This window comes from Montipora capricornis, chromosome 12, assembly GCF_036669925.1.
Source record: "Montipora capricornis isolate CH-2021 chromosome 12, ASM3666992v2, whole genome shotgun sequence".
NCBI lineage: Eukaryota > Metazoa > Cnidaria > Anthozoa > Scleractinia > Acroporidae > Montipora > Montipora capricornis.
The window spans coordinates 13,903,232-13,924,822 of NC_090894.1; the positions used below are offsets into that span (position 1 = coordinate 13,903,232).

The 21,591-nt window shown below is 38.6% G+C and overlaps 1 protein-coding gene across 1 annotated transcript in view; it reads left to right on the forward strand.

Moving 5' to 3' along the window:
- LOC138025267 (uncharacterized) overlaps positions 1-21,354 on the forward strand; it is a 62,328-nt gene extending 40,974 nt beyond the window's left edge. The window contains exons 3-6 of the mRNA XM_068872498.1: positions 6,425-6,545; positions 6,764-6,806; positions 7,934-8,060; positions 20,001-21,354. Of these exons, the coding sequence (XP_068728599.1) occupies positions 6,425-6,545; positions 6,764-6,806; positions 7,934-8,060; positions 20,001-20,528 (819 nt within the window). The 3' untranslated portion in view covers positions 20,529-21,354. The remainder of the gene's footprint in view (positions 1-6,424; positions 6,546-6,763; positions 6,807-7,933; positions 8,061-20,000) is intronic.
- The last annotated feature ends 237 nt before the right edge of the window (positions 21,355-21,591 follow it).

A 21,591-nucleotide genomic window follows, 5' to 3' on the forward strand; every position in this document is an offset into this window, starting at 1 on the left:
TTTATGGGCTCCCTAAATGTCTTGTTGACAGGCTACAGCAAGTTCAGAATTCTACTGCTCGTGTTGTTACTTTTACAGGGAGTTTGATCACATCACCCCTGGTGTTGATTGATCTTCATTGGCTTCCTGTATACTATAGGGTTATCTTCACGTTGCTTCTGCTCACTTATAAGGCCTTAAATGGTCTGGCTCCTTGCTATCTGTCTAATCGTCTTTCCTATCGTTCCTCTTGCTACTCTCTTCGCTCTGTTACAAATAACTTCTTGTTGAACCTAGAGCTAAGCTCTCCACTTATGGCTGTCGGTCCTTTTCATTCGCTGCTCCAAGACTTTGGAAGGTTATCTTTGAATATTCGTTCTTGCTCTTCAGTTGCTAGTTTTAAAAGCAGACTCAAAACGTTTCTCTTTACATTATTCCTTGATAATAGGAAATTTAATTAGTTATTTGATTTTTTTCATTTTAATCATTTTCGATTTTTATCGACTGGTTTGATATTTCTTTCATCATTTGATTTTATCATTATCATTTCAATAATTGTTGTTTGAAAATTGTAAATTGTAAAGCGCCATGGACAGCGATACATGGATCATTGAGCGCTATAAAAATAACGTTATTAGTTTATTTTTGAAGTGATTACAATAACAGGAATTTATACTTTTAGATGACGTTCTCGTTGCCGTTCCCGTCGTCGTTGTAAAAGCTCCCTACTAAGTATAGCGTCGGACAACCCGGTTCAGAGAAGATTATGGGACCGAACATGGAAACATGGGAATCACTGACAAAGACGACTGAAAAAAAATGCTGTATTTGAAATGACAGACTTTCTGCAGTCTTCTCAGATAGTAATTTGTTCAATTTACTGACCTCAAGCAAAAAACGACTCGACTGTTTTGAGAACGCCCTGCAGGTGATGTGATATGCCCAAATTTGAGGTTAATATGTTGATGACACGATCTCCTCAGAACTGATAATTCTTAATGACTCAGAATAATGGCGAAGTTATTGCAAAAACGGGAAGTTTGCTTTCACACACGTGCACTGACATGCAAAGATGAACTTACATCGCCAGCCGAATCCCCGTCGTATAACGCAAGTCCACACACGCGAGGTGTCGTACTAAAACGAGTCAGCGCTCTTTCAACCACTTTTTTATAGTCGAAGACAGGGAATTCTGTTGCTTACACATTCAAAATTGGCTCAAACATCCGTGCTTTTTAAAAGAACGTTAGCAAACTTACTTGGCGATTTCATGATTTTTACTAGAAGTTCAGTTATACTACTGTCTTCAAAGTTTTTTACTTCAATATTCTGCACATAAATATGTTATGTCATCTATTTATACCTATTCACTACTTGCACAATTCCATAATGCAATTCGCTTGGGGGGTTATTTGCATTCAAACAATAGATATCTAGTTCACTGAAGTCCCATAAGTAAAAAACTACTGTTGTTTTTATGTAAGAAACCCCCCTAAACGTATTGCATTATGGGATTGTGCAAGTAGCGAATTAGATTATGTTAAGCCGTTTCATTTTATCCCGTTTTAGTGCATCGGACTTTCTAATCTTTTATTCATGTTTATAAATTGAAAATACTTTTAGAAAATCCCCACGTGGATGGGACAATTAAAAAAAAACTGTATCGTATAGCGATACTCACCGTTACGTAACTTATTCCAGGTTGTCATTAATGTGCCAACCAGAGATCTATCGGCTGTCGAAACAAAGGCTATTTTGTCTTTGGCAAAATTTAAATGTCAAAAGAATTGTTTATAAACAATGAATATCGCTATTGTAATGCATGAAACTAGACCTTCCTGCAGTATTTAGAGTATATATATTTGGCGCAGAGCCTGGCGAAGAGATAACAGCTTAATTTTTTTCGCTATTTTCACCAATCCCATAACACAGTTTATTTTGAGGGTTATTTGCATTAAAACAATGGATATCCTCGTTCACTGAAGCATGATACACTCCCGAGAGTAAATAACTTGTATTGTATTTATGCAAAGAACCCCCTAAAACCTATTGCATTATGGGATGGGGGAAATAGCGAATGATATGATTGTCGCCCCCAGAAAAAAAATTCTATAATTTGCGTGCTATTACGTGCTACAGGATTACATACATGGTATCACCCCGATGTGCCACAAGATGTGTTCGTAAAAGACGACTCACATTATCTGAATGTGCCAAGAGTTGGTACACACACGGTTGCCGATGTCTTTGACTGCACTTTTGAATGTCTGAGTCATCCCTCTTGCCTGTCTTTCAACATGGCTGCATCAAGAGCATCTGATGGCAAGCTCTGGTGCGAGTTGCTGTCTTCTGATCGATACAGAGACCCCGACGAATTAAGGATCAACGCAACTTCACATCACCTCTCTGTTCAGGTGAGATTTACGAAAGGGAAAAGTGATCCAAGAAATTATCTTAATTTGGGAGCAGGTGCTTCGAACTGAATGTCTTCATGGCTCAGTTGTCAGAGCATTGCACCGGCATCTCAGAGGTCACGAGGTCGTATCCCGTTGGGGCCAACTGACTTTTTCAGGTGTCTATAAAAGACAATTGCTTAAATTGTCCAGTTATGTGCGACGATCACTTCTTCCTTTCGTCTGTAACTCACACTGCAAACGTGCATGTTACAGTTGAGCTATGTCACGCGTGACCAGTATCGACGAGACTGAAATGAAAATCCAAATTCCTCATTGGAGCTTCCGAGATTTGAATGGAATCTTGAAGATTTTTCCGAAATTTGGTACAAAAAATGCACAATAACTGAAGAGTAATTCATCAACCTTGGTTTCCACCGAGATAAAAGAAACCGTTTGCATGATACTAGAGCTCAATTCCCGGAGGATTAGTTGGGGACACCAACATGGCCGCAGTGACGTCACGTGAACACTATTTTTAAGAGACAATTCCTTAAATTTCGTATATGGAATTTAAGCTTCTCTTCTAACCGGGTGGCCTGGTGAACAAAACATTTGTTGAACCTATACTAGAGTCCATCAGTAGGAGACTCCATCTCCCACTTTGTTTCTATGAAGTAGCGTTTTTCCTGATCTATCTATTTTTAGAACCACTTTCGCGCCATTCGTTGTCGTGGTAAACGTCAATAACAATTCAGTATTTGCCTTTATAATTGACGAAAGCTTTCGTTTCACCTCTTGCCACCAATAAATATCACGCACTTCCAAGCATAATCTATTCACGTGAGATTATACTTCTTCAGGCTTGCAATGTATCATGGGAAGTGTAACCTTAATTTTGTGGAATTGATGCCAAAGAAAATGAGGATAAGGGAACGGGGAGGCGTTTTCAAAACTTTGAGTCTTGTTTCCCGCAAACGGCCCGCAAACGACCTTTAATTAGCGCGGCAAATTCAAAAAAGTTATTTCTCAAAATACATGGATAGGTCAGGAAAAACGCTACGCTACGAATACGGTCTATTATTCTGTATTCAACTACAAGTTGAATATGTAATTACTGGTTGTCAGGGTCAAATTCTGGTCGTCTCTGACGACTGGATGCCTGTTAATTTCGAACCCTGTGTAAATATTAACAAATTTGCATACGTGGGTTGAAATTTGATATGGGAGCGGTTTTCATAACGACGACAGGAATTCTTGCTGCTTTGTCATTCTGGTGTGTGTGTTGCTTGTTCACACGCACGGAATGAAATAAGAAGGTTTTTTGCCTCTAATAGCTAATTTGTTGTTGCTTTCAATATTTTTTTTGGCTGAAAGAGGTTTTTGTGAGATTTTCTCCATCTGCTGATTCATCGTGTTGTGTAAATATTAACTAATTTGCAGAAGTGATTTGAAATTTGATATAAGAGCAGTCACGGTTTTCAAAACGATCGATGACAGGAATTCTTGCTGTTTTGGTCCTTCCGATCTGTTGTAAAATGAAGTTCATTTGGGAAGCCAACAATATTTCTTTAAGCTTATCTAAGGCTCATTTAGGTGAATTTTTGCGTTATTGACAAGGCTTTTGTACATTATCCTGGCATTTCTTTGAGCATTTTATTAAGGCAAAAACGTTAAGCATTATTCGAGCATTTTAGTGGCATTTTCCCAAAAAAGATTTTTCAGAGAAAATGAAAGGTAAAATATTTTTTCACAACAAAATCGACAAGAACAATCCTTAGAACATTACATTTAAACATCACTTATCTTGCAATACAACAACAACGATTAACTTCCACTTAAATATCAAATGCCATACATTGTTAAATTATTATACTTTATTTGTGCTCTATATATACGTTTTTGTGCAGCTTAGCGTTTATTACTGGGTTGCCAAGCCCAGTCGGAAACTGCGTTTCATTTGTTGGTTTTATTTTTACTGAGTTGCCAGTATGGCAAACCCAATCGGAATCTGCGTTTCATTTCGTCGTTTTTTCCGTGTTGGTAAAAGTCTTGCCTGTCACTCACCTGCTAAGTGGTATCTTTGTGCATGGAGCCTTCTGCTCGCATTTTCTTAGGATAGAGAGGGTAATGGAAATGCGTAGATTTCTCTGGTGGACACAGTGGAATGATAAACTTAACCTGCAATGGCGTCGAAACTCATGTAACGCGAAGGGCGTTTTAGTGGATCTTTAAACAAAATATACCCTTATGGAGCTCAATAATGGAAAGTCAGTTGGATAAACTAGGCAGGCGGTGAAAACACATACCTGGAATCGTAAAAGCGACGAGTAATGGACTTCGACAACAATCTATCGCCCGTCGAGCCGAAATCAAAGTGAGCTGATAATTTCCAAAATTTTATCACGAGTGTAGTTTGGCGAGTAAACATGCCGCGGTAACTTAATCACGGCGCCCGCTCAATTCCGGCCATGTCACTTTCGATTTTGCGATTTACTTGAACGTAGCACAAATCTCCCAAAATGTTTGTCGCTGATCGTAACTTTTTATATATTCTATATTCACGGTTCAAAATTAATGTTGTTTTCATGTCGTAAATATTTTATTCTCGATCGACCGTCCAGGAAACTTCCTTCTGCTCTTTCTAAAAACTGTGTATCAATAGTTATACTTTTGCATCAATATTTGTTTTGCATAAAGCAAGCTAACAAAATCTGTACCTTGCTGAGTTCGCATTTGTTCACGTTAATAGTATTTTCGGTCCGATGCTTCTGTTTTGAGGGGTATATTGTTTTGATCTCCCATCCAGACACTAACCCCGCCGGTCATGGTTTAACTTCAGCAGATTTTAGTATAACAGAGATGTCAGATGCTCAGAGGGCAGGGAACTTGGAAATTATCAACATGTCAGCCCAGAAGCCAACGTTTCTCGCTTCTTTTTTATTTGTTATTCTTTAGAGACTGGAATACTGTAGTTCAATACCACACAATTCAGTGCCTTCTGATTTTCTCTAACACGTACCACAGGCAACCCAGTGTATGCTTCACGGAAGCATCTCGTTTTTATTTTTTTTCGTTTTTTTTCCGTGCCAGTAAAAGTCTTGCCTGTCACTCCCCTGCTAAGTGGTGTCTTTGTGCATAGAGCCTTCTGCGCTTATTTTCTTAGGATCGAAACAGTAGTGGGAAATGCGTAGATTTCTCTGATTCACACAGTAGAATCATTAACTTAACCGGCAATGGCGTCGGAAGTCATTCTAACGCGCATGGCGTTTTAGTACATCTTTAAACAAAATATACCCATATAGAGCTCAAGAATTGAATTAAATGACATTATTAAATTATATTTTTTTAGTTTTTGTGAGGCTGAGCCTTTATTTGTGTTGAAATGTTGAAATTAAAAAAAAAGAAATGAAATTTCAAAAACAACCCTATCAGCCTACGTATAATGAGCATTTACTGTGTATTTTGGCGACCTTTTGGGGGAGACCAAGCATTTTAGCAGGAAGGAGCATTAAAATGGACATTTTAGTGGCAAAGTAAAAGTATAATGTACAAAAGCCTATTCTTGACCAAATTTAATTCATGCAATGATTATTTACAAACGTGGAGCTATTTTAAAAATAAATAGTGTTTCGTTTCCTGACTTATAACTTGTTAGGGTGTTTGAGAATGAGTACGAAAATTTGAGGAGGACAAACAGGTACAAAAGGCAAGCCAGTTTACGCTCTTGGAGCGTCTAGTTTAATTGCAATAACGTCTAAAGAAAGTTGTGTGTATCCTGACATGAAAGCAGCAGGTCGACGGCCTCTATTTCATTTGCTAACAACTCTGGCTCGGTTCACCAAGCACTTGTGACCACGTGACCGCTATCAAAGCTTGGCATGACAATACTCGTATCTCAGCATGCGCATGTCAACGACTAATAGCATTGATGCGTATAAAAAAAATAAAAACAAGTTCTAGAACTACAGAAAGAATAATCGAAACTCATTATGTCGAAGTTAAACGATTTTGCGTAATGTCTAAAAGACAATTTTTTTTTTGTATTTCAGAACCAATGTGCCTCTTCATCTTGCCAAAACGGAGGTACATGTTTACCAGACGTGAAAAATAAAGGTTTCCACTGCAACTGTAAGATCGGCTTCACGGGAGATCACTGCGAAATAGCTATCGGTCAGTATTTGATGTCGCTTAAATCGAGGTGCTGGTGGTTACGTACCAAGCAGTTTGCGCCAGCACCTGTCTTCATTTGAATGACATGTTTGGTGCTGAAAGTGTTGATCAAGTAGCAAGTTTTTCTGTTGTATATTACCATTAATTTTTTCCTCTGTTATTTTGAAAGGGACCTGGTTAAATCGCTCCTGGACTAATCGTTTTTGTTTCTCTTTCAGCTCCCTCATGCAAAGCCCTGTTCGAAGCTGATAAAAAGGACAAGTGAGTACATTGCATATTTTCCCTAAAGACTTAAGAAACCACTCTATTTTGATTGGTCGAGAGCAGCTCAGTTTCATAAAGTCCCTAAATTATGTTACTATGGCGACCACGCACGCTTGACAAAGGGCCTTCAAATCAGAACAAAAATGACCGACTATAGACGGTATTCATAAATGCCGACTAAGTAATTGGAGTACTGGCCTCGGTTGTTCAAAAGATCGATAACGCCATCCACCGGATAAATCAATATCCAGAGGATAAACACAAGCAAAACCAATTGAGTTATCCAGTGGATATAGAGGATATTACATGGCCGCGCGGGGATACGAATTTTATCTTCGAGTGCTGAAAGTATCTCTCACGAGTGAGCGAAGCGAACGAGTGAGAGATACTTTCAGCACGAGAAGATAAAGTTCGTATCCCCAAGCGGCCATGTAATGTTCTGTTTATTATATAGATATTGATGAAATGTCTAGATTTACAACAACTTGTTTTATTCATTTTCGAAATGATGAAAAAGTGTTCACCAACCACTAAAACACGCATGTTGTGTAACATGAAACAAGATATGAAAGTTATGAAAAACAAATCATGATAATAAAAAATTTGCAATAAAAATGTTAATGTAGTAGAGAAGAATTATATTAAAGCACAAAAGTATCGTACAATGAAGAGGAAGCTCGCTTTTTATTGGCTAATCGTGTTCGTTACCATGACGACAGCTATATCCTCACATGTGAAAGATAAAAATGATACGTTCACTGCGCGCGGTGAAGATATGATTTTTTAGTAAAAGGAGAAATCCTGGTATTTCATCAGTATCTATATAATAAAGTGATTTATCCAGTAGATAGCGCTATCTACCCTTCGAACCACTTGGGTCTGTAGTATAAATTCACTGACGAAGCGATCATTTCCCAGGGGTTAAGGCGGAAATTTGCATGCGCATGTTCCAAGTTCATAGTTACTCGTAAACATCGAACAAAACCTCGTGTGGCATTTAATTTTCTTATATCAGCTTTACACAGCGTATATTCCAAACCCTTACTGGAGTAACTTAAGTTACTACTTAATATTTATGAACTCAATATAACTCAAATTAGCGTGTTTAACTGTCCAATTTACAGATTTAACACAAGCGTGCTTACCACACTTCACTTGGACTCTGCACTAACTTCCGTCTTGTGTCACTTTGGAGATTTCGGATGCGGAGCTGGAGGATGGACACCGGTCGTGAAGATTGATGGAAACAAGGTATTACATGTATTTTGTGATTTACTCCAACCTGCATTTGTTCCACGGATCGCTAATCATTTTTACAAGCATGCCAGCGTGCGAACTCAGACGCATCTCTGAGAGGGCCAAAATCATAGAAACTCTGAATTGAAGTTAAATTCCAATCGTCGTTTTCGTTTTTTAAAGTAGATCGGAATCAGCCAATCACTACTCCAAATGGCCAATGAAACGGACAGAACAAAACATTAGCTTTTTCGAGGAGCAAACTAGTTGGCTATTTACAAGTGCACCTGGGAAGGTGAAGTACAATCAGTGACACAATGTTGGTACACCGACGGGATTAATCGAGCATCCCTCCCTCTCCTCCCACCTTTCAATGTTGCTTAGAAACTAAAACGTACTGAACAGTTAGTTTGGGTGCATTGCGCTTAGAAACTAAAACGTACTGAACAGTTAGTTTGGTGCTTAGAAACTAAAACGTACTGAACAGTTAGTTTGGGTGCATTGCACTATGCAACATTGAACGGGGAAAGGGGGTGGGTGTTCCAACGACTTATGACAGTGATTGTAGGTACATCCAGTGGTCAGAACGGGTGTGGACCTCAGGACCTCGGGATTTCAAGGCAAGCGCCCCAACCCACAATAACCGAGACGTCCGATTGCAGGTCAACCTCGGTCTGATGTTTGAACAAAAAGCAAAGATTTCATGTAATGGCGGACGAAGTGGACTTGACGTTTGTGCATGCGGACGTCTCGGAAGACAGACTTCCGTTAGAACAAAGACTTTCGTTCGTCTAAAAATAACTTTCGTGGACATGACATATCCCGGCCAACGCCATGAGGCTCCTTCTCTGTCCCCTCATTTTCTCTTGGTAAACATAACATCACATCACATAACATAACATAACATAACATAACATAACCTAACATAACATAACATAACATAACATAACATAACATAACATAACATAACATAACCTAACCTAACCTAACATAACCTAACCTAACCTAACCTAACCTAACATAACATAACCTAACATAACTTTTTATTCAGAAGACTACAACACAAATACAAAAACTTCCTGAAAAGGAAAGTCATGAGGTAAACCCTGTATAAAAATAATTTCCCTAAACTAAAACACATACGAAAGTTTCGATAACTAGATAAATTTGATAGCTACCAGTGCTAATTCGATAAATATTCAAATAAATTATAAGCCTACTCTTAAAAACTGGTAATGATTCGGCGTGTACAATATATCCTGGTTATTCGTTCCATTTCCTTACAATACGAATAAAGAAAGAATATTTGTAACAATTACAAACCGCGCTTTTGAAGTAAAGTTTGTAGTCGTCATGAGCTCTATATATTAAAGACAGTGTGCCATATGCTCTAGACTTTCTACCTATCAGGTGTTTTTTCAAGTGTTACTTTAAAAACCCTCTCATTTAGCTACCGCAAAATGTACCCTGAGCCGATGAAATAACGGGCGTGATCAATATCAGTACAGGCATCAGTGGGGTAACATTGGCACATTATATCTCTTAAGCAAGCACGGTGACATATCCTTATTGTAGCTCTCAAAACAGTGATTAGTACGGAACATTTAGGGAAAGCCTCAAGAAATCGTTCGACAACTTTTTTTTCTGAGGAATCACCTTAAAGGGACACATCATGTTCGATTTCAACATTGGACGTGCATCTAATAAGGTGCTTTGACTCACAGGGTGAAAACAAGCGTTTACGTATGTGTTTTAGTAACGGATTCCTTACGGAATCTTGAATTTCCGCTAACGGAAATTCAGATAACCGAAGCGGGAAACACGTGTGTACGTTACTTTTCCGCGACTGCGGCTTCGCGGAAACGCATTCCTTAAACTCGTGTATCCGCGAAGTTTCCGTGACCACGGAATTACTAACAACCGTCATGTTTCCGTAACTCGTAAATACGATGGACACACGATTATCCGCTGAATTTCTGCGGTTCGGAAACTTAACCTTAATTTTCAATCGGACGGTTGGCTCTTCCTGGAGAAGCATTTAGTGGAAAGAGGCCTAGAAAGCGAGTTAAGCCACTAACTTTGAAAGGGGCTTCCTTGTCATGATCGTACGGTATTGAACTCTACAATAACGCGTAGCTAAACCTCACATTACGTAAAAGCAAGGAAGGTAACACTTGGCAAACATCATTAGACCCACAGCATATGCACACTCAGTTCATTCAAGGTTATGCTTTATTATCAGGTTATCAAGAAGGCGTTTTATCAAATGACAACAGCATATAATAAACTACTTTGATAAAATTGTAAAAATTCTAGTCATAATGAATTAAAACTTTCTTGCCTTTACTTCCGAAATCTTTAAAAATTCTGATTCAATAGTATTTTATCTGAATTAAAAATAGGTATGATCAGTATCATTTACTCTATTATCTTTCATTTTCTGTACATATAAATCGATAATCAAAATATAATAAATAGCAATTTCATACAATAGTTAAATGCTCTATTTTTCGCAGCTAAATGGCTTGTCCAATTTCGAGAATGAAGAAATCACTCATACCTTTTAATTCCAAATATTGCTCGAGGTTTTTCGAATTTTGTTTACAATACACACTCCCTACTTAAGTTTTATCGATGAAAGTCTCGTCAACAAACTTTCATCCAGGCTTGAATTCCTTTGTCTGTCCTATCATTTCTTTGCTTTTTGTTTTAGACTTTGCTTATCGTTTACATTAAAAATAGCAAGACGATTCTTTTATCCAATTGTTTTGATTGTTCTTTTATCAAATTGTTTCGATTGTCCAAAGGATACTTAAAGCGATTACTGACATGTCTACACGCATTTGATAGAGCACAGTGCAGAATGGACATAAAATAATGCCTTAAGGACGGTGCCTACTATTGTTATTGCGCATACGTTCTGCGCATCTCCAGATACTCGGATTTCCTATCGGTGATGCTTACTAAAAGAGGGATATTTTTGCGCGGTTTAATACTATCCGGAGAAAGCACATGTAGATCTTAGTAAGTACTCTTGGTAACCAAAAAGAAAATTGGAGGTAACCATGCATTTTTGAGAAATAACTAAGCTTCATTTTGAGAAAGAACGCCATACATTGCTTTGTATTTTAACGCTCTTTACAAATATTATTCATGAATTATCTTTGAAAAATCCTGGTTACCCCCAGTTTTCTTTTTGGATTTCAATAACACTTGTTAAGATCTACATTTCCTGCATAATCACACACCGGGGCAAAAATATCTTTAATTAGTAGGCACCGTCCTTAAACTGATGCGATTGTAACTCATATAACGTAGCAGCCTTACAACCTCTATTGGTTGGTTAACACAATGCTCAGTTATAGGAAATAAATTTCCACTTCAATGGTCTTCCCCATAACTAAGTAGTCATCATTTTACTACGATGATTGACCAACTAATGCATATATTATTAATATTCATCTGGGCATATGAATAAAACAAAGGCTTGGCTCCCTTAACTTTAGAGGATATTTACACGACGACATTTTTTTTATACAAGTCACGGTATCAGAATCATTCTGACCTTGCTTTCCTCATGGTAATTAGCACTATTGTTGTTTTAACCCCATTAGGATTTGAAACTTGAATAAGTGAGGAAAAACAGAATTAATTGTGGTAATTCTAGTCAAATGATGCCTTCCTGCAAATGTCCTCTTCTTCCCAGACTTGACGTCAATTCATTGAAACCAAATATTACAATAATAAGAAATGGTCTAAAGTACTGAGTTGACATCTGTACAGTGAACTGTAAAAGTGGAAAAACCTATTCTTCTTGCATCTATGGCTACCAGGAACCACGCTAAAGTTACTGTGCTGCAGCATAGCAACCATTACAAACACTGTTGCATTACCTTGCCCTTACTCTGCTTCAATATGCCAGCAGATATTTGAGTTGAAAAACAGCAAACAGCTTTACTGTGTTGCAGAGTTAAGAGTACAATGAAATGAAAAAAGAAAATAAATAATAACTAAGGAGACTTTTAACTCTGGGTCAATCGCCCAGCCCAGGAAGGGCAGTTTTGTGGCAGAGGTCTGCTTGACCTATTTTGACCAGCCACTCTTGTGACTTTTGCTGCCGTTCTTTGCTGCCTCTTGCTCATACCAGCCTTGTAAGTGGCATCCAAGACTGCTTTAATATTGCGTAATTTGCTCCTTTCCCACTGTAGCGGTTTCACATCCCTTGCAGAAGCTCCACTTGTTTGTCCTCCATCTTCATCACTCTCCTCTGATGACATAAACTCAACAGCATTGTTTAGTTTTAGCAAATCTCTTGCTCTGTCCTTGTCCTGTGTGGAGAGTGCTGCTTTTTCCACAATTTCTAGTCGATAATTCAATTTCTAAAAACCCAACAAAAGATAACTATCAGATGAAACACTCGAGCAAAATCATTTTCTTACTTTATACAAAAACATGAGATGAAAAAAAAAACAGTAGCATGAACAACCTGTCTTAAAATACCATAGAAGGGATTGGTTGCACTACCATGCGATGGACAATAATTATTGATTATAAGATACTTCTATACATTTTGTATAAATGGATAGTGCATTTCCATTATTTTACTCTTTGTCACCAATCCAAGACCAAAGCAATTCAAGACCACCTTTGCCATGCAAATCCACTTATGTCCAGAATTGACCCTAATGAAATGCACGTCGAATTTTGACTTCCAACACGAAATTTCCCGTTAAGTATAAGCATTTTCTATCTTTTTAAGATAAAAGTTAGGGTTAGCGTCATTTTAAGGTTAGGGTAACTACTGCTGTGTATCTTTATTTGAAGATAAGAGTGTATGGGACACTTTATGATGTTAACTGTCTGCAGTCTTAGACTTGAGTCAGAGTGGTGCTGAAGTTGGGGCGAAGACCAAAGGGACGCTTCATGAGGTTTAATGAAATCGGTGTGCATCTAATTAGGGTCAATCCTGGACATGTATCTGTGCAAGCCATTTGTCTTCTCATGATTATTATTTCAATCACAGACACACTATATTGCCCTTGTTGCTATCAATAGAAATTACATCAACTGATTTGCCAACACCAATTCTACATTTACATGGCACACACCCTTTGAACCCTGAGGCGATGTCTTGTTGCAATCCGGTAGTCTTCCAATTTCCCTTTGCTTTTTCTCACCTCATTATCACCGAGGCTTCTCCAGTATTGGTAAACTGCCCCTTTAACGTGGATCAACCATGTGTTAATTACGGTAAGCTTTCAACAATTCATGCTATATAGAGCATTTTGTTGAGCTGGTTAACTATCTTTAATCTCTTGAATCTCTTCTATATTGGGCGTAAAACCAATACGGAATATTATTTATTTTTCCCATCACCGTGGAATTTTAAACCATCTATAGGCCTTCTCAAAAAAGGTACAGAACCATGATACAATGTACCATGACTTCTAACAGCTGTAACAGTGGGGAAGAGGAAGATAAGAAAATAACATCCTTTTTACATTGCCAAAAGAATGGAAGCAATAATTGGTGTGAAGATATGGTTTTACTCACAATTCATATGCTCTTTTGTATTCTAAGGAAGGTCAGTTTGACAGACTATTGCCTTCTGTTTTGTTATACCTGACTGACATAGGATTTACAATACCCTGGAGAGGTACTGCACAAAAATGCAATGTGTTAATATGAACTGTACCTTTTATCTCTGCCTTGACCCATTTTTCCTTCCCAAAAATTAATTTCCTCTGATTTCTTTGACAATAATTTCCTCAATCTTCTTGTTCCCTTCATGGTCATATCTCAAGGGTTTAAGACAAAGCAAATCAAATGATTAAAATTAAAATGAACATGCAGGTAAGGTAATTTCCACCTAGGTGGCATCTCTTAGCTAGAGGGTGTCATCATTGGAAGTAAATTTACATATGTAGTACATGTACAGTGCAACGTGCTTTGTAAGATGTATTATGCTTGCTAGAAGTAGAGAATCATTATCTTAAACCAAGGTCATGAAATAATATTTTCAAAATGACATTTTAACACAATTGACCAAATTGCTATTTTAACTCTCAAAGAGGGATTAACAGCTCACGCACTACTCTAACTCTGTCAATGAAAGCCAATTGTAAAGTCACAACTCTCTTTGAAATTCAATAACAGATAAAAACTTAAATTGCATAATCTCAGCAATGTAAAATCATGCTTTCAAAATAACATTTTGACATCATTGACAAAAGTGCCACTTTGTCCACTCAAAGATGGATAAACAGCTTTGGCACAGCCCACTCCAAGATGGGCAGCCTGACTTTTGTCAATGAAAGCCAATTATTGTTAAGTCACAACTCTCGTTGAAACTCAGTGAGCAATATAATTTACATAACCTAACCACAACAAAAATTAATCATACGTTCAAAATGAAATTTGGACATCATTGACAAAAGTGCCATTTTGTTCACTCAAAGATGGATAAACAGCTTTGGCACAACCCACTCCAAGATGGGCAGCCTGACTTTTGTCAATGAAAGCCAATTATTGTTAAGTCACAACTCTCTTTGAAACTCAGTGAGCAATGTAATTTACATAACCTAACCACAACAAAAATTAATCATACGTTCAAAATGAAATTTGGACATCATTGACAAAAGTGCCATTTTGTCCACTCAAAGATGGATAAACAGCTTTGGCACAGCCCACTCCAAGATGGGCAGCCTGACTTTTGTCAATAAAAGCCAATTATTGTTAAGTCAAACCTCTCTTTGAAACTCAGTGAGCAATGTAATTTGCATAACCCAACCTCAACGGAATCATACGTTTAAAATGAAATTTGGACATCATTGACAAAAATGCCATTTTGTCCACTCAAAGATGGATAAACAGCTTTGGCACAGCCCACTCCAAGATGGGCAGCCTGACTTTTGTCAATGAAAGCCAATTATTGTTAAGTCATGTGCAACTCTCTTTGAAACTCAGTGAGCAATATAATTTACATAATCTATAAACCACAACAAAATCATATGTGCAAAATGAAATTTTGGACATCATTGACGAAAGTGCCATTTTGTCCACTCAAAGATGGATAAACAGCTTTGGCACAGCCCACTCCAAGATGGGCAGCCTGACTTTTGTCAATGAAAGCCAATTATTCTTAAGTCACAACTCTCTTTGAAACTCAGTGAGCAATGTAATTTACATAACCTAACCACAACGAAAATTAATCATACGTTCAAAATGAAATTTGGACATCATTGACAAAAGTGCCATTTTGTCCACTCAAAGATGGATAAACAGCTTTGGCACAGCCCACTCCAAGATGGGCAGCCTGACTTTTGTCAATGAAAGCCAATTATTGTTAAGTCAAACCTCTCTTTGAAACTCAGTGAGCAATGTAATTTGCATAACCCAACCTCAATGGAATCAAACGTTTAAAATGAAATTTGGACATCATTGACAAAAGTGTCATTTTGTCCACTCAAAGATGGATAAACAGCTTTGGCACAGCCCACTCCAAGATGGGCAGCCTGACTTTTGTCAATGAAAGCCAATTATTGTTAAGTCAAACCTCTCTTTGAAACTCAGTGAGCAATGTAATTTGCATAACCCAACCTCAACGGAATCATACGTTTAAAATGAAATTTGGACATCATTGACAAAAGTGCCATTTTGTCCACTCAAAGATGGATAAACAGCTTTGGCACAGCCCACTCCAAGATGGGCAGCCTGACTTTTGTCAATGAAAGCCAGTTATTGTTAAGTCAAACCTCTCTTTGAAACTCAGTGAGCAATGTAATTTGCATAACCCAACCTCAACGGAATCATACGTTTAAAATGAAATTTGGACATCATTGACAAAAGTGCCATTTTGTCCACTTAAAGATGGATAAACAGCTTTGGCACAGCCCACTCCAAGATGGGCAGCCTGACTTTTGTCAATGAAAGCCAATTATTCTTAAGTCACAACTCTCGTTGAAACTCAGTGAGCAATGTAATTTACATAACCTAACCACAACAAAAATTAATCATACGTTCAAAATGACATTTGGACATCATTGACAAAAGTGCCATTTTGTCCACTCAAAGATGGATAAACAGCTTTGGCACAGCCCACTCCAAGATGGGCAGCCTGACTTTTGTCAATGAAAGCCAATTATTGTTAAGTCAAACCTCTATTGGAAACTCAGTGAGCAATGTAATTTGCATAACCCAGCCTCAACGGAATCATGCGTTTAAAATGAAATTTGGACATCATTGACAAAAGTGCCATTTTGTCCACTCAAAGATGGATAAACAGCTTTGGCACAGCCCACTCCAAGATGGGCAGCCTGACTTTTGTCAATGAAAGCCAATTATTGTTAAGTCACAACTCTCTTTGAAAGTCAGTGAGCAATGTAATTTACATAACCTAACCACAACAAAAACTAATCATACGTTCAAAATGAAATTTGGACATCATTGACAAAAGTGCCATTTTGTCCACTCAAAGACGGATAAAAAGCTTTGGCACAGCCCACGCAGAGATGGGCAGCCTGACTTTTGTCAATGAAAGCCAATTATTGTTAAGTCAAACCTCTCTTGGAAACTCAGTTGCCAATATACTGTACTGTAATTGGCATAGCCTAACCTCAAGGAAATCCTACTTCATTGACAAAAGTGCCATTTTGTCCACTCAAAGATGGATAAGCAGCTTTTGCACAGCCCACTCTAAGATAAGCGGCCCGACTTTTGTCAATGAAAGCCAATTGTTAAGTCACAACTCTCTTTGAAACTCTCTATACATCGTACAATTTGCATGACCTAATGAATAAATTCATGAGATATTTTCACTTTGAAAATTGCACAGCATTGACGAAAGTGTTATTTTGTTGTCTGGGAGATATATTATGCAGCTTTAGCACAGCCCACCCAAAGAAATTTGGGACTACTTATACCACAATGAGAAAGAGAGAGAGGTGTATTTAATTACAGTTATTTCCAATACGGTTGCCTCCTCATACAAGAATAATTATTATCATCCGGAAGTGGTCAGACAAAAAAAAGGAAAGAAAAACCAAAAAAGAAAGAGCTGAGAATTCCACTAACAATAGTCCAGGACAGCTGTATGTGACATACAAAAATTTGGTTTTATCAACGGAGTTGACAAAGTAAATTGGCCACCGTACAGAGATTCTAAAAGCTGACGTTTCGAGCGTTAGCCCTTCGTCATAGTTTCTTTAAAAACTACCCCCTTCATTCATTTGTATGTGACATAGTTGAGATAGAAATTGGTACAAATGAGTATTCATGTTTGCATCGGCTTCTGCAAGATGGTGAACATTGGTTCCCACCACGGTTTATTTCTGAAAGATTACTGTATTTGTGATTTTGTATAGCATAGACAAGGGAGCATCCGCTGTGTTGCTCTTGGGTCTTCCACGTGATCATTAGCTCCTTCACCATTTGATAGTAGCGGACGACAGTAATATCAACATTTGCTTTATTACTACCAGCCTTTTTAACCGGGCAGTAGTTTAAAAAATATTTAATAAATATTTACCAACCTGGCACTTGTCAGAAAGCCTGCAAAATCCTCCCTCTGTTTCCTCAATTCTCTGTAGGTCTTTCTGACAGCGTCCTTTTAAATAAATGCAACAAGAAAATCACCATTGTTGGCTTTCTCGAGATCTCAGTCATTTTAAGTAAGTAAGTGTCCACCATACCTTTAAGTGAATGAGAGGTGCAGGAGTCCCATAGATTCTAACCACTTTTGAAGGAAAATAGGGAGTGTTTTTTAGCTTCAAAGGCGCGAGCCTCGAGGGAGGAATGGGAGAATGCCGCCCAGGAAATTTTTCAAATTTAGTTTCTCCTAAGCGGCATCTCCTGCATTAGCCTGGGAGCAAGCTCTCTTGCGGGGTGGATGGCCCACCACGAAACGCGTAGGAGATTAAAAAGAGTCATACAAGTACTTGTTCGCAGAAATGCTACAAACTGGCTTAACTTTAAATAGGAACACATGTAACTCTAAACCTCAACATACATATATAAACTTTGCCGCAGAAGAACTAAGGTGACATCTTCGTTCACAATTCTTATGAAAATACATTAATTTCACAATCGCTGTATTAAACTCTTACTCGGTAAGATTTTTCTCGGTACAGTACTGTAATCATAATGTAACAATAAACTTTCTTGGTAAAACTATATATTGATTACAACGCATGCAGTTACAAGTTTTGTACGAAGGACTCTGTGGAGTTCACTTAATTTGACCGAGACTGAAAACAATAAGAATGCAGCAAACTACAATTCAGTACTTACGGAACAACTTGGATCAACCGACGAGCGCTGTTTGGAACTGAAGAGACTCTTCGATTTGCACATTGCGTCCAAACGATCGTTAAGCTCTCAGTTCAGCCAGCTCTTTCAAAACGGCTTCCATGGGATTTGGGGTCACTTCTTGCTGTACTTGAGCATTGCTAGTACTTGGGCAACCTTCCCGTGAAACCATTTTATCTTTTGCCGAAACCGAAGGACTTCAAGAGAACGACCGAAGAGCGAAATAGCAAGATTCAAAAGGCGCGCAATTATAATTGACCTTGGTTCAAAAACGAGGCAATCATGCGCAGTAAGGACAAAATGGGACAAGGTTTCAAAGGTCAATAAACTGATCCTCGTGTCGAAGTGAAGACTAAGTGAATGTGGAAGTTACAGTTTAAGCGAAGCAATATTGGTGTTCTTCAGATAGCGTTTCGAGAAGATTGTATCATTTTCATTTGGCGATTAATTGCCATAAATAAGAAGCATCAGAACATTGACACTATAATCGTGTGTCCTCTTTATTTGACTCCGATATATCTTTTTGCGGCCCAGTATTACTCCGTCTGTATTTTTGCATTTCAATTGAAACTTGGAAAGATATTTGCGAGGCTTGTAGAAGCTGCAAGTATTACAAATGATTTCATTCTCGGTAACCCCTGGGAAGCCAGCCAGGACGGGACGACCTTTGCCAGTCCTGATAATGCTAGTGATTCCTTCGTCCGGTTTTGACTAACTGCCCCTGGGTCTCCCATGTCAAAGGTTTTTGAAACAAAGATCAAGGAGACACTATAAAGTAGAACTTTGTTATACCTTGTTGAAAATGTTAATGTTTGTAACTGACTTGTAATATATACGTGTGGGTGGTTCTTTAGGACGTTTTGGCTAACGTTTGGGTTAATTCTTAAGCCTTCATCAGTTATAAGTAGGGTTGATGTTGTAACGCGTGATTTAAAACAACGTTGCGCGAGCGGTATACGCGTGACTCCAAAGTTATTTACTGAATTCAGCCCACCCTTTACATTTGAGGGTCATTGACTAGGAAGATGGGAGTAATTTTATCACATCATATACCCCTAGGCGTCACGTGAATTTGCATGATGCAAAACAATTGTCCAGGTATTGTTTAGAGCGCAAATTCAGTTGTAAACCTGTACGCTGAACTGGCGCCATTTCATTTTGCCGAAAGAGGAAAGCCCCTTGGAAAAGATCTCGATTTTCTGAGCGAATCCGTTTTGCGGAAACACTAATGAAACACCCGTACGCGTTTCAGTCAGCGGAAACGCTGCGGAAACGCGAAACATTATGATCGTTTTTCTCTATCGAGTTTCCCGTTGTATCCGCCCTGCGGAAACATAACGGAAAGTTGAAGTATCGTGTTTCCGTCATTTTTCCGAATGACGGAAACTCCTTATTTCACCCTGTGACTATTGTTGTTTTTATTGTCTATTCTGATTCGAAGAGGGAAATTCCTTCCTTTTACAACCACCAAAGCTAATGTTGTCGCTGGCCGCTAATGCAGGCAGCAAATAAGTGCGGTTGAGCACTTTCTTGTGCGAAGCCCCGAATTAAATGATCTCTCTAGAGTTAACGTACTCCAAACACGCCATTTCAACCGTAGCTTGAATGTGTGATCCTTTTGGTTAGAGTTTCTTTCCTTGTTTTTTACAGCAAACGTTCCTCTACAATTCGAGTCTTTGGAGCAACAAGAAATCCTACAACCTTCCTGGAGGACAGACTGGGTTCGACACACAAGAAACAAAGTTACCAACTTACTGGAACACATCCTTCAATAAGATCTGTCTCGGTATGAAGATCTCTGCCGCACAACACCCAAATTTCGTAGTCATTAACGAACGGGCTGATTCTCTCTATTCGCTGATTGCCGATGGGAAACATCGCAACGTATCACTTGGCCTGGCTGAATGGAAGAAGCTAATTGGCCCACAAGCTTCCTTGCAAACAGGTGCTTGTCTTGCGGAGGGGTTTAATGTTCAGTGTAACGTTACCGGAAGCTCCAAAGTAAGAATTGGCGTTGTTCGTAACGAAGGGGCCTACTGCGATTCTTGTGACTCAAGACTTGGCTTTGGCACTGGAGGTTATCACGACATCACCAATTCGTGTGGAAACGAGGCCATGTACGGAGGTGACAACGGTGACAAGCATATCAAAGCTATGGGATATATTTTGGTGCAGTAAGTTGTCTTTGTATGGACTGCCAGACCATGTAATCATTTAAGTAGACAGTGCTATTTACTAGGACAGAAACAGTTAACCTTACCAGCACTGAATGGCAGCGATGGATATTACTTTAACGGAAACTTACACATGTCCAAGACACTCAACTAGATTCCAGTCGTCAAATCTAGATTCCACTGGAGTTACTATAACTCTAGTCGTGAAATGGAACCGGAAGTGATATCTGTTCATATTGGGAGGGGGAAGTCAATCGGAGTCCACTGGAGTCCTATCCACTACTTACACAAATCCCATAATGCACCTCTTTAAACCCCCAGCCGTCGCCCGGTCCAGCAGTTCTTTCAAGCTCAGAAAGTCCTCACGCTGGAGTTCTTCATTTACAAAATTCCCAACAGGTTTTTAGATTCCAGCCGCAAGCAATGAACAGTTTGTTTTCCAATTGTCATGCCAGAAACGTGCAGGTTTTCATGGGCAACAATTCGGCCGGTTTTCACTGAACTTAATTATTTAGATCCTCTTTTTGCTGTTTTTTACGGACTGAAACCGAACATTGGGGTACTTGTGTTTCCATAAATTCGAATTTTGTGTGATTTCTGTCAAGCCACTTTCCAGTTGATTGATGTTTTGACAAGGCTTTGTTTCATTAACCAATCAAATAATTTTAAACATTCTTACAAGCCCTCTGATTGGTCCAAATTAGCGTGCTTTATCAGAGTATAAAGCACTGTGCTGACGACACCTCAGTTCGCCACAAGCAGCGCTCGCTTTGAAAATAAAGTATAATTTTTGAAGAAAATTACTTCTTCTTTATCATAAAACAAATAAAGAAGCCTTGACTGTGCTCTGTTCTGTTGTAAAGCACTTAGGAAGCGGCTAGAGCACTCAAGAAGTAGGGAGAAACACTCGCCTATCGGCTCGTGCTTCCCGACTACACTTCTTTAGTGCTCTAGCCGCTTCCTGCGTGCTTTACAACAGAACAGAGCACCGTCAAGGCTTCTTTATTTGTTAAATACGTCGTTCTTAAAGGCGAGATTTCAAGTAAACCGTGTGAAGAAACAAGCGC